The following is a 26,587-nucleotide window of genomic DNA, read 5'->3' as shown; positions in this document are numbered from 1 at the left end:
CGTGGTCAAGGTTTCACTGGGAGACTCTCCAGCTGGGAAACAAGTTCTGCGCGGGCACTAGCAAGCGGGTGGGAAAGGTGATGCCAGCGACGTCTGCTCCGCCCGAGCTCCGAGCCCTGCCTAGGGCTCTCCGTGGGAATTCAGCTTGCATCTCAAAGAGAGGCTGTCGCGGCCGGGCAGCGGCACAGCGGGAAGCGCCCTGCGGGCTCCCAGCACAGCTCTGGAGACAGGAGAGAGAACTGCCGCTTGCTTTGAGTCTCGCACCCCGCGAGATCCCTCGCTCGCTGCTGGAAACCCGCCCTCCGGCACAAGCTCCCCCCAGCCCTGAGCATCCCCTGAGACCCTCTGGGCCCGCTCCCCGCTGTGAGACACACTCATTCACTGGTAAAATGTTGAACAGGACAAAGCTTCGAAGCAAAGGCAATAATATTTTTATTTTACAATTCAGTGCTGAATCGGATACCCTTCTAGAGAAGGCACCCCGTCTTACAAAAGCAGTAGGTATATAGACTAGTTTTAGACAAAGAACCGTCTAAGTCGTCAAAGAATGTTCATGTTTAGGTTATCCAACCATGTCTGGAGACTCCCTTCAGGTTCTATCCTGACCAAAGACAGCTACATCTCACAAGTCAATTAATCATATCAATAAATTCTTGCAACTCTAAGAGACTGTTTATTCTTTCAGGTTATTCATCCATGTCTGGAGATTGCCTGCGTATCACCTCTTGATACAAGCCAGATTTACATGCCAAGATAATGAAACGCACAAACCAGCTGCAGCAAAACTTACCAATTAACGCTCACAACACGAACCTTGGCATCCCCCCGAGCTCCCACCTCCTCCGCCCCCCGCGGACCAAAGCATCCCCCTACCCCTGCCGCTCCCGCCCCCCGATGCCCTCACTCCCTCGGTGCCCCCCCCCCCCGTGGGCCCGGCTATAAGCGCCGCTGGAGCCACCCCCGCCCCGCTGCCGCCGCGATGGCCACGGCGCGCCCGGCGGAGCCCCCGGGGTGCTGGGCGGGGGTCGGCGGACCGGGGCCGGCGGCGGAGGCGCCGGCGGGCTCGCAGCGGCGGAAGCGGACGAACTTCACGGCGGCGCAGCTGGAGACGCTGGAGCTGGTGTTCCGGGACACTATGTACCCCGACATCTTCCTGCGGGAGAAGCTGGCAGACGCCACGCGCATCCCGGAGTCGCGCATCCAGGTGAGGGTGAAGGGGGGCCAGCGGCGGGGCCGCCCGCCTCCCGCTGCACCGCCGGCCCGCCCCTCACCGCCGCCTCCCCACAGGTCTGGTTCCAGAACCGCCGCGCCAAGTCCCGCCGGCAGCGCGCGCCGCCCCGCTCCGCCGCCCCGGACCCGCCGACCCCCACCCCGCCCGCCCCAGACCCGGCGCCCGGCCTCGAGCGCTTCCCGCCCGGGCTGGCGGTGCAGCCGTGCCGCGCGCTGTGCCCACAGCGTCCGCCCGCCTCAGACCCCGTAGCTGCCGGCGGGTGCGCGGGGCCGCGCGCGGAGTGGGACGAGAGCGCGCTCGGCGCCTTCCGAGCGCTCTGAGCGGGACCGCGCCCGCCGCTGCACTTTATCTTCCCCGGCGGCGGCTGCGGCTGCTGCTGCTGCCGCCTGTTGATTCGCCTGTTGATACGGGTCCCAGGGCGTCTGTTTACGCTGTGTGTAAAGATTCCCGTTAGCACGTTTTGTATTTCTGTTTCTTAGCCAAGAAGCTAACACATCGCTGGGTTTTGGGGCTCTGGTCTTAGAAAGCAGAAGAAGGGGACCGGTCTGTGGAGGTTTTTTTACTGTCGAAAACAAAAATAAAGATTTACATTTTTGCTCTGTGTGTGTAGCTGGGGCAGCGACGGGGCTTCTTACCTTGGGCCTGGAGAAGAGGAGGGGGAGATGATATTCCAGCTGCAGGGTGTTCACAGGTCCTGGGGAGCCACAGCGGTGGCTCAGGGGTGAACGAGAGATCCGAGTGCCTGGGGGCCGGGTTACAGAAACTGCCTGAAGTTGTCTCTGTCGGTATTTGCTTTACGTGGGCTCCAAACAACCATCCCATCCCTGACTGAAAATGCAAAGTTTGGCTTAAGTGAAACAAAACCCAAACCCTCGAATCATGGTCTTGCTCTGACAAAAGCCTTTCAACTCTGCTGCTTAAGCCAACGTTAATATTAAACTACAGCAAAGTAGAAGTATTCTGTGAAAGCCATAAAGGTGCTTTAGCTTTGAATTTTAATGTTAGGTGCAACACAGAAGCTGTTTACGTGATCTGAATGGCTCTGCACTGAGAACATCAAACTTGGTAGTAACAGAAGCTTCTCCTGTAATTCAGTCAATTTATTAAGGAAAGGGATATATTACTATACGTGTATGTCAAGGATCAGGCCAATTCTTCCTGTCTACAAAGACTCCAGTTAGGGAAGAGCACCTGAATGTTTTCAGGCTCTGATGGTTTGGCAGCACAGAAAAAGTAACCTGCATACTGGTGGCAGAAATACTCTCTTATCAGGAAGTGTGCTCCACAGAATAAGGTTACCAATGCATAAAATTCCGCAGCGTCATCTCATAACTTACCTGTTCTTGCAAGATCTGGGACAGCTGAACCATGATTGAATTGCAAACTTGTAAAGCTAGGTGGCACATCAAGATTTCTGAGTATTCTCCCTCTGGGAAACCAGAGCTGGCCTTGAAAAACACATGAAGCAAAACTCACCCAACCAAAATCAGGCACCATTTGCCTCAGGTGGACTTGGGTACCAAAGAAGCACATATGTTAGGGGTTGGGAAGATCACAGAAGAGATATAATTACAAGAGAAGACAAAAAAAGGAGATTTTTGGTTCTTGGGGGTGCTGGGTGAATTCAAGTTTACTGACTGTAAGAAACCAAACTATCTTGTTGGAATCATAAGCATCATAGAATTGTTTAGATTGGAAAGACTTTCAACCATAAACCTAACACTGCTAAGTTCATCACTAAACCATGTCCCTAAGAACCATATGTCTTTTAGATACCTCCTGGGATGGTGACTTATCCACTTCCCTGGGCAGCCTGTGCCAGTGCTCAAACAGCCCTTTTGGTGAAGAAATTTTTCCTAACATCCCATCAAAATCTCCCCTGGTGCAACTTAAGGCCATTTCCATTTGTCCTGTCACTTGCTACTTGGGGTAAGAGACCAATACCTACCTCACTACAACCTCCTTTCAGGCAGTTGTAGTGAGATAAGGTCTCCCCGCAGTCACCCTTTCTCCAGCCTAAACAACCCTAGTTCCTTCTGCCTCTCCTCATGAGACTTGCGCTCCAGACCCTTCCCCAGTTTCATTGCCCTTCTCTGAACATGCTCCAGCACCTCAGCTTCCTTCATGTATAGTGAGGGGTCCAAAACTGAACACAGGATTCAAGGTGTGGCCTCACCAGTGCCAAGTATAGAAGCAAAATCACTTCTACTGGCCACACCATTTCTGAAACAAGCCAAGATGCTGTTTGCCTTCTTGGCCACTGCTGGCTCATGTTCAGCTGGCTGTTGCCCAGCACCTCAAGGTCCTTTTCCACCAGGCAGCTTTCCAGCCACTCTTCCCCAAGCCTGGAGTGTTGCATGAGGTTGTTGTGGCCCAAGTGCAGTTGATTAAATCAACTTCTTTTAAAAAAATGACCTGAGACCATCTACAAAAAAGTTTGCATTGTTGTGAAATATATCAACTCTCATAGGTCAATTTATTCAGAGTTACAAATTTCATTGAGAATAAAAGATTTAGGCATTTCTCTTAATTAACAGAACAAGTTTAGCTAAATATAAACTCTGCACTAAAGTTTTGCAGTGGCACAATACCAACACAGAATACAGAAGCATCTTTAAACTATACAAAATTTTTAAATTGAAAATAATCCTGTTTACATATTCTTTATACAGTAACATATAAAAGACCTCATTTAATGAGGTGTCTAAAAGAATCAAAAACATCTCTACACAGCTATTTCTGAAAATTCGTATCTGGAAACAATTGATAACACAGAAGTTTTACAAGACTATTTAAACAAACCAATACACACTTTTTACAAGATTAACATTCCAAAAGGTACTCATAGGCAGGTTGTCACTTTTTAGTTTTGTGGTTTAATTTACTGGTTATCTTTAATTATAAAAGTCTTCATATTTATCTATGTCGGGTATTGTTGGATAACCAGTAATCCAATTTAAAAGTTGTGCAAAACAAACAAAAAGTTGGAAAAACAATATGTTTAAACAGTCATTTATATAAAACACCATGTGTGAAGGAAAAAAGCCATTACTAATCTCTTTCTAGAAAGTTACCATTTACATTTTTATATTCCTTCATTAGGCCCCTTCTATAAGTTACGATAAATTAAAAGTTCTAAAAATACATTGATCAATAGACCTGCCTAACATCCTCAACTTTACAGCTTCTATTTGCTGTCCGTATCCTGCTGCTGCTTCTTTACATCAGGAACACTCAGCCTGCGTTGTCACCACGCACCTGGTTGCTGCAATGGCAACTCTCAACACCTCCACAGAAGTGTAGCTTTATGTAACAAAGCCATGCCATGTGGCTACTGATTTGAGCCATTTCCTCTTCATCACTTCTAACATACCTGGAGAGCCAACAGCAAGAGGTTGTGCAGAATTAATCCGAACTTTAAAAGTAAGTCTGAATTATATGGAAGCATGTTTTCCAGTTTATTATAATAAATGCAATTACTAAGAGGTTACCAGTTAGCAAAACTACTGCATGTGAATAAGAAATGGAGATATCTAACATAATGCTGGCCAGTAATGCTGGTTTTCTTAAGAAGCAGATAGATTTAAAAAAAGGGTCCTTTTTGAGAAGTTTTCTTTTCCCTTATCTTCTGGCAGTTAGGATATTTGGTGAAGCCTACATAAAAGGAAGAGGATTTTCCAGAACTACTTGATGTACACTTGAAAGAAAATTTTCAGTCTCTGTTGGTGTTATTAGCTGCAAAAGCGTGCAAATTTCCCATCTGGCTCAGACCACTCTGAATATGTGCAACATGGATCTCAACGTTATTCTGAAAACAACTACAGGATGAAAAGAAGAAGAAAAAAAAAGTGTTATACCCCATATTAAAGAGTCGTGTCTGAATATTTCTGCAGTGAAAGCCAAAGTACGAACATAACCAATATAACAATTCAGATGAAACAGAGTAGTATGTGCTAATGCAACTTATACTAATGCAACTTACTAGAGCTGTATCTGAAAATAGGATTTGCTCAAGGAGCTGCATGAAATAAGAGTTCTTGTCTCAGGTACTTTAAAGAAGACTTTAACATGACCAGAGTTAAAGAAATATAAAATATTATGAAGAGATGTTAAAATACCCAAATAAATGCAGTAAAATGGAAAGAACATCACCACCTTCACAGTGTATGTCAACCTTTAGCTGAGTCCATTCCAACGTGCTATTTGCAACGTTGATTGTAGAGAAGTTTCACTAATATTTGGGGTTTATTTCTTTTTTTTACTAATGAAAAATGCTATAAAATAGCATTTCTCAGTAATTATTTTTAAATCAAAAGGCCATCCTACTATCTTTGCAAAAAGAAAAAAAAAAGAAAATGTCACGTGTATAGCATTGTTGTGCAGCAATATGAGTATGGAGGGTGTAAGGAAACACTTTCCATTTAGGTATACTTTCTAAGTTAAGTAATTTAGCAACATTATAGTAATAAAAGAAATCCGGGTCACAAACTGCTGGAGGCTGCAGTGTACTCCAGACAAGCATCATCGCATTCTTGCTATTTTTATAATGCTTTCTCGGGCACCTGCTTGTAACAACTGTTGAAAAATGGCCTATCTAGACTACATTGGCCTTTGATCTGGGGACAGTATGGCTGTTCTCCTGTTTCTTGGTTTAAAATATTGCCAATTGCAGCTGGTGAGAAGACAGAATTGTCTCATATGCCAGGTTTTGATATTTGCAGACAAGAGATTGAGTAACTACACAAAAATAATAACAAAACTGTACTGTTCTGTGGTTTAAAGAACTTACATTTACTAGTGAGATTTCTAAGTGTTCTAAACCATTTATTAGTCACCATAAATGGCTGAAGAGCAAGAAAATCTAGTTGTTGCTGCATCAATTTAGCACCTTTTTCTTGTTTTTTTTTTTTCTTTTAAATCAGGTTATGTCATTGATAGGTGCTCTCTTTTCACTCTCCCTTTAAGAAGCCCCCTTTTAAATGGGGTCATTCCTATAAGAAAAAGTTCCTAGATTAAACCCCTTAATTATAATCAATGTTAACTTCTAAAATATAGTAAGAATTGCTTCCTGGCACAAAACATGTAATTAAGAATTAAATACTCAGAAAGTAATACCTGATATTTGAAGAGTCTATTGAATTCTTAATGTCATTTAATGAATCTGTAAGTGATTTAAATTCGAAGGAATTCAGGTCACCTCCTTCTGCTAGACACTGCAGGAGAAGAAAACAAAAGGCGTTCTCTTGGTTCACAGAATCACAGAATGGTTGGGGTTGGAAAGGAGCCCTAGAGATCATCTAGCCCACCCCCCTGCTAAAGCAGGCTCACTTAGAGCGGGTTGCACAGCAACACATCCAGGCAGGTTTTGAATATCTCCAGAGAGGAGACTCCATAACCTTTCTGGGCAGCCTGTTCCAGTGCTCTGCCACCTCACAGTAAAGAAGTTTTTCCTCATGTTCAGATGGAACTTCCTGTGCTTCAGTTTGTACCCACTGCCCCCTGTCTGGTCACTGGGCACTGTTGAGAAGAGTCTGGTCCCATCCTCTTGATGCCTGCCCCTTAGATATTTGTCCTCTCAGCCTTCTCTTCTCCAGGCTAGGCAGACCCAGATCTCTCAGCCTCTCTGCATACGAGACATGCTCCAGTCCCCTAATCAACTTCATGGTCCTGTGCTGGCATCTCTCCAGTAGTTCCTTGTCTTCCTTGAGCTGGGGACCCCAGAGCAGTACTCCAGATGTGGCTTCACTAGGCCAGAGTAGAGGAGGAGGATAGCCTCCCATGACCTGCTGGCTACACTCTTTTTGATGCACCCCAGGATACTATTTGCCTTCTTGGCCACAAGGACACATAGCTGTTGTCTACCAGGACTCTCAGGCCCTGCTCTGCAGAACTGCTTTCCAGTAGGTCAACCCTAACCTGTACTGGTGCATGGGGTTATTCCTCCCTAGGTGCAGGACTCTACACTTCCCTTTATTAAACTTTATTATGTTCCTGTCTGCCCAACTTTCCACCCTCTTCCATCCTGAATGGCAGCACAGCCCTCCCAGTTTTGTGTCGTCAGCTAACTTGCTGAGGGTGCACTCCGTCCCCTCATCCAGGTCATTGATGAATATGTTGAACAATACTGGGCCTAGTATTCCCACTGGGGAACACCGCTGTCATCTGTGCCACCGATGACAACCCTCTGAGCTCTGCCATTCAGTCCATTCTCAATCCACCTCATGGTCCACTCATCTTACCCAGACTTCCTAAGCTTACTTTTGAGGAAGTCATAGGAGACAGTGTCAAAAGCCTTGCTGAAGTTGAGGAGAATAACATCCACTAGTCTTCCTTCATGTACCCCAGCCAGTTATGCTCTCATAGAAGGCTATCAGATTGGTCAAGCATGACTTCCCCTTGGCGAACCCATGTTGACCACTCCCAATAACTTTCTTCCAGATGCTTGGAGAGGACATCCAGGATGAGCTGTTCCATCACCTTTCTAAGGATGGAGGTGAGTCTGACTGGCCTGTAGTTTCTGGGGCCCTCGTTCTGGCCCTTTTTGAAGACTGGAGCGATGTTAGCTTTTCTCTAGTCCTCAATTAATTTCTTCTGTTGCCCATGATCTTTCAAAGGTGATGGAGAGTGGGTTAGCAATAACAACTGCCAGCCCCCTCAGCAATCGTGGGTGCTTCCCATCAGGACCCATGGATTTGTGAATGTCCAGTTTGCATAAATGATCTCTAAACTGACCCTCCTTGACCAAAGGACAGTCTGTCTTTCCTCCAGCATCTGGGATTCCAGGACTAGCCTTAGCAGTAAAGACTGAAGCAAAGAATCAATTCTGCCTTCTCTGCATCCTCCATCACGAGGGCACCCACCTCATTCAGCAGCAGGCCCACATTTCTCCTAGTCTTTTTCTGTCTGCTGACATACTTAAAACAGCCCTTCTTGTTGTCCTTAATCTCCTTTGCCAGATTTAATACCAAGTGGGCCTTAGCCTGCCTCGTCGCATCCCTACATAATCTGACAGTGTTCCTATATTCCTCCCACCTGGGAGGAAATTTTATGAGAGAAACTGTAATTTTTGCAGACATTTTACCTTAATCTGCAGCAATATTGCTGTAAGTCTAGAGATGAGATCAGTTAAATTTTCACTTTCAACACAAAGCTGTCCTGTTGTTGAGGAATTTGCTTGCCTGACAATCTCCTGAGCCTCCTCTTCACACCTACGCCTCAGATCTGTTGGTTGGTCTGCAGGCTGGAGGCCTCGGTCAGGAGCAAGCTGCATGCATATAACAAAGAGAAACAAAGAGTGCCAATCTCTTTTGCATTTGGTGTATGTAAGCAATGACAAATTATTTCAAAGACAGGTACATAGCGTTTTTTCATCATTTATGTACATGCACATCTATTTAAAAACTGACCACTGCCATCAGCCAAAGTGCATTCTGGCAAAAGAAACAGAGACAGATGGACGAAGGCAGAGACAGAAATAGAAAAGGAATCCAATGCAGCTGCTAACAGTTTCATTTCGAAGTGACCCCCATCTATGCCTTATTCCCAGAAAATTCTGGTATTTTTTTTTTAACTTAGGTTAAGCAAAACCAAAAAGTATATACAGATTCCAGCAAAATCTTACCTCATAACAATACTGTTGAACTTTATGTAAAACTTTATTTAAGTCTTTGTTTAGTTGTTCTAGATCTAGAACAATAGTTGCATATCTCCTCTGAAACTCAATGCTTATTGGCATAGAATAGGATTTCTGTGGAAAAGACAAAGTATATAAAAGTTAATGCAATACTGTACCTATGTACCTTTTGAATGTATCAAAAGGAATTTTCACTTCAAAATAATAGAGATATTTGAAATCCTGTTGTTTAATAGAGAACAGTTGATATACAAAATATTAAAACCTAACCTAGTATTGCTATCAAAACTCCAAATGACAACTGTGTAGTAAGTATCATGCTTTTATTCTCTTCATAAAGTGCTATAATAATCTGTGGTGGCAAATGCTACATACAACAACCACGGTCCGACCTGCTTATTTCTCCAGTAGTTGGGTATGGCTTCTCTCTACTGTATGAGCAGAAAACTATCCTCTCAGTAGGAGATCAGTATAGCACAATATGGCCATGACGATCTCTGCTGCAGGATGGGAGGAGGTACAGCTGCCTACTAAGTTAGTGGTCAGATGAGGATGAATCTACATACCTTCTGTTACAACCAATGGTTCTGCCAAAAGAAAGTTACTAGAGTTTATATTTGGTAATACAAGTATTTAGGGTAAGCACAATTTTCCACAAAAAAAAAAAAAAAAATACCAGAATAAAGTACTGTTTTCAGTTTGCACCTTTAATGTTTTCAGAATGCACCTGGACACTGTTCGGGTGATATTTGCAAAACTGAAACAGACTATACAATATACTGTAAAATTTCCTCCACAAATGGCATCTCGCAAGATAAGCAAGATATATTTCCACAGCTTCTTGGACACAAGTCTGAGATACAGGTATCTCACACAATCAGACCTGTAGTCATAGATTTTATGATTCATGATGAAGCAAAATGCAAAGTCAAGAGCCTTCATCGGGAGGATCTAGGTCAAAACCTCAAAATCGAGATTTCAGTTATCAGTACAGTTGTTAAGTTCCCCATTAAACTTAATCACTTAAATGATTTCTAGGGATTGACAAGTCTGAATAACAAATTGATAGGGCTTTTAACTAACATCATAGCTTCAGATTTCACTTAAAAGCAAACTAGAAACCATCATAAATTTGACATACTTCCACAGCTCTGGAATGTTAGTAGACAATAGTAACTTTCAGACCTTCTTCAGTAACCAGCCCCTCTAGAGCTGGCTGCACTACCACAGGTTCGCTGTGAAAGCCACATACAATTGTGAATTCCCCATTAGAGAAGAAAGGCTAAGGGCATTCTATGTTAGTGAAGATGAAAGAAATATTTCTTAGCACCACCACTATTTCTGATCCAGGAGCAATCAGAGATCTGGAAACACATACAGCTGAACTGGCAGACAAAACATGGATGGCTTTTAGTAGATGGAAGCAGATAACATCCGTCACTGAGCATCTACATGCTTCTCTACAATGACCAGCATCACCTTTATCTTGTCTTTATTGCAAGTCAAGTGAAAAAAATGAACTAGCCATCCTTTTCATTTGGATTTATTTATCTAAATGGGTGTTGGAAAAGTGTTTACTGTTTTATGTACATGATAACTTGTTTATAGCCTGTTACCAAGACTAGTAGTGATGTCAAGATGCTTAACAGCTAATAAGCTGTCCTTTCAGGAAAATTAAATAGAAAATGTGCAGTTGCATGTACTATTAGCTCCTCTGAAGGCATCCCCCGCTTCATGTAAACTCATTTATTGTCAGATAATAACTCATGACATTCAGTACCAGATCTGATTCTGATCAGTTCTGTTTATTTCTATATTGGATCAGTCATTAAAAAAAAAGTCTCCATAAAAGGATGCCTTTAAACCAAACAGAGGTGTTACTCTTAACAATTATCAAATCACAGTTGTATGAATTATTATCAAAATCTGACAATTAAACTATACCCGAATGAACTCAAAGGATTCTATTTTATTCATGTTCAAGTATGTTACTGATGTTCGTGGATTGGTGGTGGAAAAACTCTAGTTCAAAGAAAATACATTCTAAAGAATAAACAACATTTACTCAGTGGCACAAACATAGATGGGGTGGACAAAGAGGATTAGAAGACAGGCTAAGAATATGGACCAAGAGAAAGGTATCTCTTCCTCTATTTTTATCAGGACAACCTTGAACAGTAACAGAAGTTGCTTTATAATTGCTGGTTTACAAAGGAAACAGCACAAGGGAAGTTGTATCTAGGCTACAACTGAGCTAAAACATTTTAAATGTAATGTTTATTTCTAGATCTGTTTCTTTGTTTGCTCTTTCAATTTTGTTATTTTCCTTGATATTCTTATTGCACAATACAGTTAATGTATGATTTAGTGGCAGAGTCACATGTTAACATCTGGATTCTTGTCAGAGGAAGGTTACTGTCATTCTTATGGATTTTCTAATCCATGCAGAAGTAAAACCAAAAGTTTTCTAGTTTGTTTTAAGAAAGTTGGTAACAGTTCAGTATTAGTGTTACAGGTTGCAGTATGCTTTAATCTTGCTTCATTTTGCATCTATTATTAATATGTATGATGAATGTCTTCCCATATAAACTTGTACCCAAGATTCTCAAAACACATAGTATTGTCTTACTGTATGTGTAACTGACGTATGCTATTCTGATGTTAACATTAATCAGTTTCCAAAGCATAATGCTTGCAAAGGAGAATGATACTTTTAAACAACTGATCTCTCTGACTTGTCTTTAAAAAACAATAATTAAAAAAATCACATTATAGAAAGCAGTAAAATATAGATTTTATCTGGACTGGTTTTAGTTGTATCTATTTGCATTAGCTGATAGAGCATATTGTGTTTTAAGAACCGAAAAGTAAATATTCTCACCAGTTTTTCTGCTTCTGTATTCATCTCTCTCAATCGTTTGATGTGTTCCTTCTTGATCATAAGGATTTTTGATAACCTGGTCTAAAACAAAGGAACTATTTTTAGAACGAATAGGTACTTAAGTTTTGAAATGCCACAGAAATTCAAGGCAATAAAATGTGTTTATTTCATCATTTTAAATTCCATTTATCAGTTGTCATCAAGTTAAGATGCAGAAATAAAAATAAATTAAAATTAAATGATGGATTTTTTTAGAGACTTTTAAAGCATTTTCAAGAGCCCTAGAGTGGAGAATGCTAAAAATCCATCAGCTGAAATTCCCTATAGGAAGACTAGCAGAACTTATGGCTAGCTAGAGGCTGAAGAATCAAGAATCTTGGTTTTTTTCAGCCTGAAGGAAAGCAAAAAGTGTTATCATCACATAGTACAATTAATTTCACCTTACCATACCTTTTTTCACCAGCCCTTTGTGTACACTCCTGCAGTAAAACCTGGTACAGAGACTGGATCTATTTCACACAGAAAAAACTCTGGCTTTCCATTTCCCTCTAATGGGAATACCCTGTTTGTGCTGCCCTTGGGACATAGCAGGCTGAAGTGGAAATCACTGGGAGTGTTCTTAACACACACATCATGCCTGAAACTATTCATACTCTCTAGGGCTCCAAGAGAAGTCCTAGCTCCACTACAACCAGCAACGGTTTTATTACTAATGCAAACAGCCAAGATTCCAGGTTTTATACACTGCAAAGGGGTTAACTGCATCCTCATACTGGAAAATAGAACTGGAAGAAATGGGAACTTCTAATTCAAAATACATCTGCTTTATGTATAATTTCCTTTGTTGATTTTCAAGTTCAGACTTAAAACAGCCAGGTTTCTTGCCCTCACAAATCCTAATGGAAAATTGTTCCAGGACCTCTTTCATTGATTACGAATCTTCTTGGAATTTCCACGTTAAATGCATCCTTATTCACTTAATTGCAATTTATTCTGCCAAAGCTGTTTTTCAGCTAAATATAGGTTTTACCTCCTTATATTTATCCCTGTTTATTCACAGACAGTAAAGTCTTTCTTCTCTACATTAATTTAATTAACCTAGATTAATCAAAACCCAATCCTTTCCTGTTGTCTCTCCCATAAAAGGCTCTTGACCTCCTAAATTTTTGTGGCCCTTCCTGTATAATTTTTTCCATTTGCTGTCCTCCTTACTGAATGGGAGCAACAGGAGGCCTGTACCAGGCAGACCTGTAAACAGACCTGTAAAATAGCATCAATACTTCTCTTATTACCCACCACAATACTTTGCTAGATGCATCTTATGAATGGATGGCCAGCCATGGTACAGAGGGTTCTAGCTGCTGATTTCTGCTCTTGTGCTGTCCCCCAATGCCCATGCTGAGCTGATACTTGTGTTTTTGCATCTACATGAGGAACTTGATCAAGGAACCAGTAATGACAAACAATAAGTTCAGAAAAGGCGTGAAAAAAAAAATTTTTTTTAGTTGTTACCTCTGAGCTGGATTATCACTCTGATCTAGTTTCTAGCACACACACACGCATGCTCTTGTTGGCCAAAAAAAACACCTGGGAAGAAGGAAATCACCGTACACCATCTGCCACCACTGCCAAAAAGTTAGTCATCAAGCTCTGCTTGCACCAACATTCAGCAACTGCCTAACACATCCAAGTCCTCCTTCTTGATGCAACTGGTGAGTCTCCTACTTAATGCAGAATATATTATTTGTTCCCCAAACTTCCAAGGTATTTGCTACTTAACTTCTATGTTGGAGTCCAGACATATTTGAGGATGCAGGGTCCTAGTTCTCCTGTTTATGAGCTTGGATTTTACACTATATTCCTTCTATTCCCAAATATACTCCAGTGATCAAGATAATCTGATTCCTTCTGTAAGAAACTCTGATCTTGCACTTTAGCAATATTGTCAAACAACTTTCTCTTGTTGACATATTTTACTGAATAGACTTCAATTTTAATTTGCCAGTATTCTCACTGAATGCCTTAGTTCAGCTCTATTTTCCTTGGGAAATTCCAGCCTAACAGCTCTGTTTACAGCATAACTTTGTCCTGTTTTCTTGTTATAGTTTATGGTGTTCATTAAATTGGAAATGAGATTTTAGTACAATGCTTTTCCATATTAAAAGATATGATGGAACAACCCAACCAGTATGTTTAGATTTGACTTTAGATTTCATTTTAGTCAAGAGTATTTGTAAGAACACAAGCATTTCAAAGGAAAGTGTTCAATAACTATGGAATATTTTTTAAATTTTTATAAGCACAATATCGTAAAAAATCCAGTATCCATTTTTGGACTTTTCATCATGCAATTAAGTTGAGGAGAACAACATCCTTTTCCCACAGGAAGACACCAATTCACTTTTCTGAACGTGCTGCCTTAACCATACTCTCCCTCTACTGGACATGCAGCAACCTGCAACAATCTGTTTTCTAAGATTGTTTCCTTCCCAAATCTAACTTTTTTTCCCAAAACAAAAACAAGAGAGAGGGGAGCTATAGCCCAGCACTTGGAAAAGAATCATCCAAATTTTAATACCGACTAGAATGTAAGAATCTAATCTATCAATTTTGACCTGCAGTATAGCCTCTGAGATATTTAAGGATACATTACAGATTGCATGTAATCATGAAAGCCCTTTCATTTTTTAAATTTATTACTTGTTTCTTGTTGACTTTATTTTTACCTATCATAATGTTAATTTTCTTTTCCTAACACACGTTTGTCCACAGTAAAAAAGAATACCAGAAAGAACAAGCAGTCTCTGGTGCAGAAGTGTAAACACACAGAAATTAATACAAACAAAAATTATATCACCAGTGTAGACTATGATTAAAATAGTTGTTACGAGTCCCCAGTGTTTGGCTTACAACTGCAAGTTATATGTAAAGAGAATACTCCTAACATTTAATTGTCAGTGTTTGCACATGATTTTGGCTGTACTTCCTTTTGTAAAAAAATAACAGAAGGTCTGGGTTGAAATCTTATTCAAGATGCTGCATTTTTTTCTGTTTTGTCCAAAAATAAGTTTGTCCAAAATAAAGTTTTCCCATGAAATTGTTTATTTATGGTATCATAAATAATCGCCTGGCAATAGTTCTCCAGAAAGTTTTATCTGAATCAAACATTTCTGACCATTTACTTCCTGAATCACCATTAAATCAGAATGAGGGCGTTTCACCTCTTTAATTGTATCAACATATAAGAAAGGCTACCAACATCTTTAATGACCACCTTTAACATAAAAGTACATCTGGTGAAAGCAGCGCAATCACTAATCAGTATTCACCAGTCTCGTGTATGTCACAACACCAAATTTCAGTACCATCCTTAAACTTCTATTAAAAAAGTTGATGCTTAAAATGCCTAAGGTGCTAGAATTAAAAATAATGCATGGTCCTTCTATAAGTGGGTTTTTTTAAGCCTTCTGATTCTTTATCAAGAACCTGGATTAAGTATCAAGATGCTCATGTAAACAAATACCAAAAATCTGTGGCTTGATTTTGTTCAAAATGTTTTGATTATCTTCAAGTAAAAATATGCATTAATGTAGTATTCCTCTAAAATGCCACCATTTGTAATACAAAATGCTTACACTTTTAAAATTCAGATTTCCTTACGAGTAATAATATACCACCAAATGTGACTGAGAAATCACACATTTCCAGATAAAAATACAGAAATATCATAAACAGATCAACATGACATGCTAAATAGTTGTAAAGATAATACACTTTAGTTACCCAGTTTCATTGATTTGTGACTCAACTAGGATAGGTGCAGATACAGTTTAGCAGCATAAGCAGAGATCGTATTATTTGGTGTATTTATATTTTTAACATTAATCTTACAGCAACTACATCTATTTTAAATTTGCTTAGTTAAGCAAGATGCCAAGCCACCTTTTTTAAAACTAGCTTCATACAATGAGTTTCCCCTAAAAACCTGAACAGAAACATTCTGTCCAATAAAATTCATAATGTTGAATGGCCAAAATATTAGTGTCTCATGTGAACTACAGACACAACTTCAGTCTTTTGACCGATTACATACACTTTAAAATTTGAGAAGCATTTAGCAACATTATTTCTCAGTTCTTCATATTTTAAACAAAGATCATTCCAATCTCCTTTAGCATGTTCAAAAGAGCTTTCATTGTTAAAGAATTCAATCACAGACTTTAAGCTAAGCCAACACGAGCAATTATGTTCTTCCACCACCTTGAAGAGTAACTTTCTTCGATGAGTTTTGATATGCAATGAAATCTTAGCTTCTTAACATTATTTGTCTGTGCCCTTCTGAACTGGTGTAGAAAAATCACTGAATTTTTTTCATAACAGACAAGACAAAAAATAGTTCTCTCATATATAACATGCATGTTTACTTTCAGAAAAAAAGAATGCTTATTTTCTTGTCAGGAAGGAAGGACATAATGTAAAATACAATGTTATAACAACATATGATAATGCACATGGGCAAATATTCTTTGCATAATGCAAGTATATTTTAATTTTTTTTTTAAATAAGTCAGTACAGTGCAAAGTTTGCAGGTAGAAATAATGCCTATTTTTAGACCAAGTGGCAGAGCTAGAGAAAATGAGACACATTTTTGGGGACATAAGTCCTTTGTGTGGTCTGAAAAGGCAGCATATGACATCCAACACAAAAACCAGTGAGACTAACCCTATGACTTGGGAACCAAGAGTGGGAGGGGAGACACAAAGAGATGGTTACAGAACATGTTTCTAACTTGCCACATTGAGACAAGGCTCCTCTCGGTCGCTTCACTCAGTATGAGCAGACGTGGTGCCAATACAGACATTTTCTTACCCTCAGTTGGAAAATTTCAGTGTGCACTAGCCTACAATGCTTTGTCTGTGAAGCAGATTTTAGCTAATAACATCACTCTGCTTCAGCACCAACCCTGTTCACCAGACTTAGCTCTCTGCGATTTCTGCCTCTTCCCAAAGATCAAGTCGATGCTCAAAAGAACCCACTTTTTGTCAGTAGAAGATGTGAAAGCAAAAGCAACGAAGATCCTCAACAGCCTTTCAGAAAACCATCTACAGAATCACTTTGAAAGATGGCACCATCGTATGCAGCTGTGTGTCAACTCAGAAGGGAGCTGTTTTGAAGGTGATCATGGTTGATTTTTTTAATTTGTTAAATAAAAAAAAGAGTTACAGGCACAGTCACAGTTTTGGTTTTTATGTCAGACTTTGTATTTCAAAGCTTATAGACAAGAGAGAAAATTAAGAAGGGGACACGGGAAGATGGAGATAAAAAACAAATACTATTAACACTTTTTCACCGTTACTGTTATAAATCAACAGAAGATCATTTAACTGTAGAAGAACTGGCAGAATAAACACTGGAAGATGTACAAAAAATAGAGAGTTGGAGTTAACACTTACCACTTGAATGAGGAATTCTACTGGAAAGCCTCCTAGCGTTTCACTGTCTGTGCCTGAAATTTTGTTCTTCCATGAAGATTGTCCTAATAAAGGATCACTATCCTATACAAGAAAGAACATTCAATTTAATAGCTAATTTTTAGAGGGATTTGCTGAAATTTTTATCTTTCCAAATAGCCTCAGAGAATTAATCTCAAAAACTGTTTAAGGTAACAGCTTCACCATGTATCAGAAAATATTTAAATTAATAATATTACATGAACAGAGTAACTTACTGTAATTGGAGACTGGAGTGAAGGTGTGTACTGCAATCGGGGAGGGGTAATAAAGAACCTTGAAGGCCGCTGCTTCTGTCCAAAGGCAGCGATTGGCATGGTTTCATGAGGCTCATTACTCTAAGACAGGAAAAGGAAGGATATACTTCACCTGTGAGATTAATTAATTTTCTACACTTCTTGGAATACATGCTTTATTCCTGGAATCTGAAGTAGCGATGCCATCCATGCCCAAAACCCAACAATGTTAAAAGATTAATGGCTTGCTTTTGGGCTAGCAGGAGCTTCAAAATCATATTCCACTGCCGGAGTTTTCAAGGTATTATGGCATCACATTAAATAAAACTTGCAAGAATAATTCCAAAAATTCTACAGGCATGTTGCAGACAAATCATGACTGTGCAGGAGTTCAGCAAAGGCTCCAAATCAGCGACTAGTTCTTAGACAAATTATGGGTCCCTAATAGATTCAGCACTACTTAAGATATAAAAGAAAGCGAGGTCCTCTGAAAAGCTTGCAGTCATCTAGGTCAGGCTGTTTTGCAGGAACAATTCCTGGAGCTCACAATTCAGTACAAAAGCCTATGAGCTAGGAAATAATCGCAAACTGTTTGACCAAAGCAACATTCCCACAGGTAGCTTCATTACCATAAGAAGTTTCAAAATGTGGTTCAATCAACTTGCCTGTGACCACCAAGGGCCCTTCCAGACTTTGGCAAATTACAAAGCCCCATATTCTTGAACATGTGCAAATTCTGCCAGGATCCTATAGCACATTTTTCTTTGGGATCTTACACTACTTATTACATTTCTCCGTATTAAACTCAGCCTATTATAATAACCTATAATAGTACCTTTAGCAAATTATTCCAGCCTGAGCCATTATGTTTTTATCATAGAGGGTTATCCTGTTTAATAAAACCATAAGAGGTAGAAGCTCATTCCCCTGGAATTTCCCATGCTTGTTTCTACTTTACGACAATGCAACCTGGATGTAATATTTTGAACTCTCTTCTTTTTGATTAAAGCATACAGCTGTAGATTATATTTTATCACAGGTATTTTAAGAACGTGTCATTAATACTTACAAGAACTTCAAAGTCTGGGACTGTGTGTGTTCCGAGACCTGCCCTGTCAAAAGTCACTCTATATGTAGCATTAAGAGTGTCTACAGCATCTATTTGTCCAGTGAACAGTCCGTCATGGACACCTCGCAAACGTGCTTTAAAAAAAAAAGAAAATAACAACAAACCAAACATTACCATGTTCTGATACCACTGAGAAAAACAGACTCAATAAATCTTTTGGCAAGTAACCCTTTATCTGCATATTTAAAAACCCACAGATTACATGAAAAAAGTAAATCCAGAAAAAGAATTGTCTGCAGTAGAAATTCTACCAAAAACTTCTACCAAATTTATCTTTGCAAGTCAAGTATTTCCCAAATCTAATCCTTACCACTACACTTATGTCTAAATAAAACACTATTTAATACCCAACACCTTCCGACAGACAGATTTTGCAGGCAAAAGTCAATTTCCAGATGATTTTGCATAGCATTTCTTTTGATCACTTCCACTGATGACTTGCATATTTGCAGGACAATGAGGAATGCACCTCAAGGCTACAGCTCTATGACAGTGAGGAGACGGCAGTTGTTGTGGCATGCCTGCTCTTCACCAAGAATTAAAGGCAGTGTTGCTGAAGAATGCAAAGAGCAAAGAACAGTAGTGGCTTGAGGGGGAGATACTATGCTTAAGTGAAAAGCATCTGGATCAGAAACAGACAGGATGGTGGAATTAAAGTTTTTATAAAATTAGACAAAACTTGTGGAATGTTTTTAACAATACTCCTTTCTCAGTTACATCTAAGTTTTCCAGTAAGGCAGTTTCATGTTTAGTATACAAGTCCAACTACACTGCAATATTGGTTGTATATCTGCTTCAAAACCGATTTTTTTATATTTTTAGAAAAAATAACTCAAGTTAGAATTTAAACTATCAGACAGCACTCAGCTCTTTGCATTTAAGCATGTCTCCTAGACCTGTTAAACATACTTGATATAAAAAAAAAAAAATCTACAATTTGAGCAGCAGAAATTTTGTTGAAGTTTTAAATTTATTTTAACTATGTATAATAAGTATATTATCATTTACTAAAATCGTTGCAAAACCCTTGGCCGTTCTTCTCTTTGTTTTTAAGAAAAATACCGTGTACTTTTGTTCCAATTACAAGTGGTAATGGAATTTCTTCTGGAAGATCTTTGAACTGTGAAATATCTGCAACTTTCCGCTGCTGCAGAAGTCTTATTTTCTGCCGTTTCCTGTTTTACGCTGATCTCTCTTCCTCAAAGAATGCAGAGGAACACCTATAATACAATTAGGTTAAATTATACTTAAATTGAGCACTGAAAAGGATACGTATGTGAAGACACATCCAATAAACAGGCAGTTTACAAATCAGAGAAGAAGGAAATGAAAAGCTTGGTGAGTGTTCAGAAGAGAAGGATTTCCTATAAATGGATTTAGACAGTCTTATCACTCCTAGAACAAACAGTTTATTTAAAAAGTAATACTCCGGAATGCTAACAGGTTGCATTAATATATAAAAAAGTACTTACTTTTAGGACTTTTCTGCTTATAGGGATCCATCTAGTGTCACAACAAAGCTAAAGCAGGTCCCACAACCAGTCAACTCTGAATACCAGTTCAATGCACGTAAAGAGGCCTTACTGGGAGGTTCCTGGTTGCCATCACTTATATAATAGTAGATCTTTTCACAACTGTCCCTCATTAGCTCAATTAAACTAACTTTGTATGAAAGGGCACAAGACTCAGAACACAGAAGAGCACTTTTCTGTTTCTTTTACTCTGCAGATGTATATTGAGCTATTGTGTAAAATCAGATAATCTCTAACAGTCTCCTCCCGTTTTGGGACAGGTGTAGTGCATCTTTAAAATGTAATCTAAAAGACAAATGACTTACTCCCAAGGGCCTTACTTGGCTTTAATAATTTTTTCACTTTTAACCTACTGAATAGACATGATGCAATGAGAGAGATACTTAAAGCATGAAGACATGAAGGACATTATCTCTCATTCCTTATTAAAAAATTGTTTTAATCATTCTTATGTCAATGAAAAGTATTTAAAAGCTACTGTAGGTTTGCTTAATTGCAAAGCGGTTATTTATCAAATAATTTACAACCTTCATTAATTGCTTTATTGCAGTCAAATGCAATTTAAACATGTTCTGTGGAACTCATACGGTTATACATTGATCACCAGTCAATAAAAAGTCCTATTTTATGAGGTTATTTTAGAAGACATTGACAACTCCTCCACTGGTTCCCATTTCTTCTTTGTAGCCCTCCCTCGCAGAATTTCATGAAGCCATTTCACTGTTTTCCACAATTTCTCTTCCTTGCAGTATGTTTAAGATCATTAAGAACTAAGCTGCCAGGGTGCTGAGAACTCTTTCTTTCATACTTACTAGCATTTTTGCGCTTGCTTGTCTACATGCATACATCATTTACCTTTTATCTTATACACTGAACTGAAGCTGTGATGTACTTCAGTACTTCTGTCAGGTATATTGCAGTAAGAAGTTCTGCACCAGAAGTTCTTTACAGGCTCTCCAATCCTATTGCTGCAAAAAGTGTTGCTATTCTTTGTAAAGTCTAGAAATTCACCCAGTTTACCACTGAAGAGCAAATGGGTTTATCTGGAGTTGTGTATAGCCTAATGATCCTCATAGGAATTCAAAATAACTGGAAAGGGATATGGCAGAGAGAGAGTGATGGTGGTTTGGAGATTTATGCAAAGCTTATTTGGATATTCTCATTTAAACATGCTCTTTGCTTCATATTTACTACTGGGGAAGAACAAGTGTGAAATAATGCTTGCTGTGGGCTGTGAATATGCAGTAGCAAAATGGAGGTCAGAGCTTTTCAATTCCATTGAGGAGAACAGAGTGACTAATCACAGCAAGACATAAAAGGGCCACAAAAAAAGCAATATAGCAACATAGACTTTTAATATTAGTTGTCCTAATCCTGGCCAGGGTCTTGCATTTGGAACATCAGATATTGCCTGACATTCTTTGATCCATACTGCTGAAAATACAAATTCAAATGCCGATATACTAATTACTGACGTAATTACAACAGCAACTACTGTTTAAGGCTAGCTCAGATGTTCTTAAAAAGTCTCCATTTAGAATGCTCTAGGTCATGGATGTAGAAAGTATTTGCAATGAACTTCTGGCTTTTGTTAAAGGAAATGTCCAACCCCACATCCCCCAAGTGTATTTAATAAAGGTTATCCCAATCTTTATGCCAGTCCTATGACAAAATGAAGATTAAAATTAGGTCACATTGCAACCTCATTAGTTTTCTGTAGAAACTTTAAGGGGGTGAACACTCTTCTCAGTTTCTACCTCAATCACAGGAATCTGAACTAATAGAGGAGCCGTCACCATCATATAATGGCAGGACAAGCATATCTGAGCTTAATTCATATCCATTATTATTTCACAAATGCATGTTTATACAGAGTACACAAGACTATTACCTCTTCCTTTTCTTGAAGCATATCTTTTCCCACAGTCTACCAGAATCTTACAAGCTTTGCAGGCTCCCATGAAGAATACTGTAGTGCCAATCAACCACACTGTTGATGGTGTGATAGGACATTTGAAGTAGCAGCAGATATAAGAAAATATTACAATATATTTAAAACAAAATTTGAAGAAAGACAAGAACCACATGCGCAGCCATCATACAGAGACACTATTATCCTCTGCAGTCAATACTGTGGATGCAAAATGCCTCTTTTTTTTCTTCCCTCAAAGCGAGATACTAGTATTGATAAGGAATCTAGCTTACTTGCACATGATGAGGACAGACAGAAGAAATTTGTAACAACAGAAATGTAAAAAAACTTTGCTCTAGAGGTAGATGAAAATTATCTCGAAAAACCATTCATAGAATCATAGAATCAGTAAGGTTGGAAAAGGCCTCTGAGATCAACAGTTCCAATCATCAACCCAACACCACCATGCCTACTAAACTGTGTCCCAAGGTTCCACATTTAAATGTTTTTTGAACATCTTCAGGGATATAGATTCCACTATTTTGCTGGGCAGCCTGTTTCCCAATGCTTGACCACTCTTTCAGTGAGGAACTTTTCCTAATATCCAATCTAAACCTCTCTCTGGTGCAACCTGAGACCATTTTCTCTTGCCCTATTGCTAATCACTTGGGAGAAGACACCAACAACCCACCTCATTGCAACCTCCTTTCAGGCAGTTCTAGAGAGTGATTAAGGTCTCCCCTCAGCCTCCTCTTCTCCTGATTAAACAATCCCAGTTTGCTCAGGTGCTCCTCATAAGACTTGTGCTACAGATTTACACCAGCTTCGTTGCCCTCTTCTAGACATGCTCCAGCCACCTCAATATCTTTCTGGTCGTGAGGGGGCCCAAACCTGAACACAGGATGTGAGGTGCAGCCTCACCAGTGCTGAGTACAGTGGCACCATCACTTCCCTATTCGGGCTGGCCACACCATTTCTGATACAAGCCAGGATGCTGTTTGGCCTTCTTAGCTACCTGGACACACTGCTGGCCCATGTTCAGCCAGCTGTCAACCAGCACCTCCGGGTCGTTTTCCACCACGCAGCTTTGCAGCTGCTCTTACCCAAGGCTCTAGCATTCCATGGGGTTGTGATCGAAGTGTGGGACCCAGCACTTGGCCTTGTTCAACCTCATGCAATTCACCTCAGCCATTTGTCCAGATTCCTCTGTAGAGCCTTCCTTCCCTCAATACTGCTGCCCATTTTGGTGTCATCTGCAAACTTACTGAGGGAGCACTCAATCCCTTTATCCAGATCATTGATAAGACAGTAAACAAGACTGACTCCAGCCCTGAGGAACATCACTTGTGACCAACCACCAGCTGCGTTTAGTTCTGTTCACCACAGCTCCCTGACCCTGGCCAGCCAGCCAGATTTTTACCCAGTGAAGAGAACACCTGTCTAAGTCATGACCCACCAGCTTCTCTAGGAGAATGCTGTGGGAGACAGTGTCAAAGGCCTTACTGAAGTCAAGGTAGACAACACCCATAACCTTTCCCTCATCCACTAAGCGGGTCACCTGGTCATAGAAGATCAAGTTGGCCAAGCACAACCTGCCCTTCATGAACCCACAGTGGCTGGGCCTGATCTCCTGGTTGTCTTGCATATGCCTGGTGAGTGCACTGAAGATGAACGACTACATAATCTTCCCTGGTACCGAGGTCAGGCTGACATGCCACTGGAAGGCCTCCAGTCATCTGAGACCTCCTCTGTTAAAATTTTATCAATGGCCCAACAAACTGCTGCATGAGGCAAGCTAGTCTTTTACAGTAGCATCCACTTTTGGCAAAAGTCAAATTAATAAGCAAAGATTTAACCTCCAAATACACCATTACCCACTCAGTGGGAAGCACGATAGAGGAATGAAAAACTATCTCAATCAAGCTCAAATGATATGAGCATCTTTCCAAAAGGAACTATTTTAATCTAGTTCTGCTGCCTTCCCTTGACTGGCAATTCTCAGTTATGTAAAGTTGTTTATAGGTACAGAAGATTAAATAGCCTCCATCAGACAACATGTAATCTGACCCAGCACAGTGATCTATGAAATGGATTCAGTTTATTATTTGTATTTTCAAAAATAAACCAGTCTTTTATTTCTGCAACACCAGTTTTACATTTTCCTTCCGATCTTGCACAATGACAGGATGAGTTTGGGAGGGACCTCGAGATCATCTGCTCCAACCTCTCCAGCAGAGTCACCTACAGGAGGCTGCCTAGGACCATGTCCAGATGGCCTTTGAGTATCTCTAAGGGCGGACATTCTACCACATACCTGTGCAACCTGTGCCAGTGCTCAGTCACCCTCACAGTAAAAAGAAGTGTTTCCTTAGGTTAAGACTGAGCCTCCCATGTTTCAGCTTGTGCCCACTGACTCTTGTCCTATCTCCAGATAACCCTCAAAAAACTGATCACATCTGATTCTCTGTGCCTTCCCTTTATACACAGAGATGAGATTCTCCCTGAGCCTTCTCTTCTCCAGTTTAAATTGTGTATATTCTGTGAAAAGGCTGAACTGAATCAGTGGGTTTTAAGAACTAGAATTTTAAATTAGAGAAAAAATTATGTTCTTTGCTAAAGTTTTCTTCTCCACAATGCACAATATTTTTTACGTAACTTTCCTCCTCCCTTTTCCACCAGGAAAAGTTGAGGAAATATAAAACAGTTTAAAAAATAACAAAATAAATGAGATGAAAATGTGCACGTTTCCCCTATGAAGTGCTAGTTAACAGCCAGAAAAACACCTTGGTGAAATTGGCCTGTCTTCCGTGTAAGAAAGCACTGCAGCACAGAAGATACAGTAACAACTTCAACATATTCTAGCTTGGACCCTCAGTTTTATAGAGTGGGAAGAAAACACTTCAAGTACAGGCTCATGAGAACTACATGGACTGGACACACACATATAAAGAGCAGGGTATGTGCTAAGAGAACACCTTTCCAATAAAATATTTTCCTATTCTCAGCTATTATTTTGCTTTACTACCTGTATACAAAACTATTTTAGAAGGAATAATTCCAGTAATGTCAAAACTATAATAGATGTAGATACTAGCTTAAAGGAAGGAAAGAAAAAAAAAATTACCTTCGTGGTTTTCCCATTAATCGTCTGATTTTCCCCCACTCTACTCTTGTCAATTTTCTGGTTTTCAAAGTTGGAAAAGATTCTTTCAGGCATATACAGAAGTCATTATCTCCTTCAAATAGTGGTCTGTTGAAACATAATTGATCTCCTGTTAACTACACTTGGTAAACTTTTGTCATGAGATTCTAAAAAACATCCATCATAAGAAATACAATGAAAGAAAAAGTATAATTTAGTCATATAAACAAAACACTCCTATTCAAAGGACAATTTTAACCTGAAATAAATTCAGCCAAAAACAAAGACAGAAAGTTTCAGGACTATTGTTCTTTATTATTATCTTTATTATCTTTATTCTATTAAGCTTTATGATCAGTGACATTTTAAAAAGTTCCTTTCTCTTGATACTAGAGGGAAACATGTTTTCACCCTGCTTTACAATATATGAAGGCACCAAATGAAACTTCAGCAAAGCCAATGCAGTGTCATGAGGGTACTGCAACACACTGAAGGAAACTATAAAGATATGGTGAAGTATTGAGAATAAAGGAAGAGACAACGTGATGCTGAAAAACAGAAAGTCAGCACCTTTTTCATAAATTCAGTTATAAACCAGATTCTAAACAGAGGGTTCCAAAATACAGGAAACTGAGCCAACTTGTCATTCTTTACAGCTGTACAGGTGAGACTTCTATTGCGTCATACCATGACTCCATGATGAAGCAGAGGGTCAGTATTACAGAAGTGACAGTTCAGAGAACCTACCCACATAACTCATGAATTTCTCTTTGATGCTATGACCTGTCTGTATGTTTTATGACTGCCTTTTACTTTGTAGTACCACATCCTTCTTGGGCTGAAGAGACAAAGGAGCAGGAATGGATATGCCTGTCTAATTGCAGGTTAATCATTAAAGACTATGTGGAACTGAAATAGATATCACCTGCTGAGAACAAAATAACTGCATCCTAGATGGAGCGACTTTTCTCCACTCTCTGCAAGGTGCTGGGGTTTAGAAGGCAATATCCCCAAGCACAAAACAAAGAGGATCTTGGAAGCTATGCTGCTTTCAAGTGAGCGTGTGGGGTGGCAAGAGAGAGGAAAGGTGCATGGAGATAAGAAAGCTCGAGCAAGAATCAAAAAGAATATTTTTGCAGTAGGAGAATCTACAGCTGTGGCATGAAGTGAAAGGAAACAAAAAAAAACGATCAATGAGGCTCAGGAAACAGACAAGGAAGTGTAGAAAAAAGCTCTTTATCTGGATTTACTGTTGCTAACTTAAGACATCTGTGTAAAGAACAACTGTTTGGGTTTTTTTGAGAAAGAGAATCTGTATTTGGTTGGTTTCACTACTGCTTGTCCCTAAGCAGGTAAACTCACAGCATCCACAAGATTGGA

At 39.8% G+C, this 26,587-nt stretch overlaps 2 protein-coding genes across 2 annotated transcripts in view; one reads left to right on the top strand and one right to left on the bottom strand.

Annotated features, from left to right (window-relative positions):
• The first annotated feature begins 966 nt into the window (after positions 1-966).
• Positions 967-2,993, top strand: MIXL1 (Mix paired-like homeobox). The gene is made up of 2 exons (XM_054063552.1): positions 967-1,204; positions 1,288-2,993. Exons 1-2 carry the CDS (start codon positions 980-982, stop codon positions 1,549-1,551), a joined length of 489 nt encoding a protein of 162 aa, XP_053919527.1. The 5' UTR covers positions 967-979; the 3' UTR covers positions 1,552-2,993.
• A 390-nt stretch (positions 2,994-3,383) lies between these two features.
• LIN9 (lin-9 DREAM MuvB core complex component) overlaps positions 3,384-26,587 on the bottom strand; it is a 45,672-nt gene continuing 22,468 nt past the window's right edge. The window contains 10 exon segments of the mRNA XM_054063553.1: positions 3,384-5,049; positions 6,347-6,444; positions 8,313-8,495; positions 8,853-8,978; positions 11,746-11,826; positions 17,200-17,301; positions 17,475-17,594; positions 18,562-18,695; positions 19,684-19,841; positions 25,190-25,315. Of these exon segments, the coding sequence (XP_053919528.1) occupies positions 4,944-5,049; positions 6,347-6,444; positions 8,313-8,495; positions 8,853-8,978; positions 11,746-11,826; positions 17,200-17,301; positions 17,475-17,594; positions 18,562-18,695; positions 19,684-19,841; positions 25,190-25,315 (1,234 nt within the window). The 3' untranslated portion in view covers positions 3,384-4,943.

The sequence above is a fragment of the Cuculus canorus genome, chromosome 3 (genome assembly GCF_017976375.1).
Source record: "Cuculus canorus isolate bCucCan1 chromosome 3, bCucCan1.pri, whole genome shotgun sequence".
NCBI lineage: Eukaryota > Metazoa > Chordata > Aves > Cuculiformes > Cuculidae > Cuculus > Cuculus canorus.
Note: the sequence above shows the minus strand (reverse complement) of the source record. Positions and strands in the feature narration are given on the sequence as shown.

Bases quoted from the DNA above. Each gene is read 5' to 3' on its own strand.
- MIXL1 (XM_054063552.1), top strand. From the start codon at position 980: ATGGCCACGGCGCGCCCGGCGGAGCCCCCGGGGTGCTGGGCGGGGGTC. The intron at 1,205-1,287 runs GTGAGGGTGAAG...GCCTCCCCACAG, and splicing joins TCCCGGAGTCGCGCATCCAG to GTCTGGTTCCAGAACCGCCG.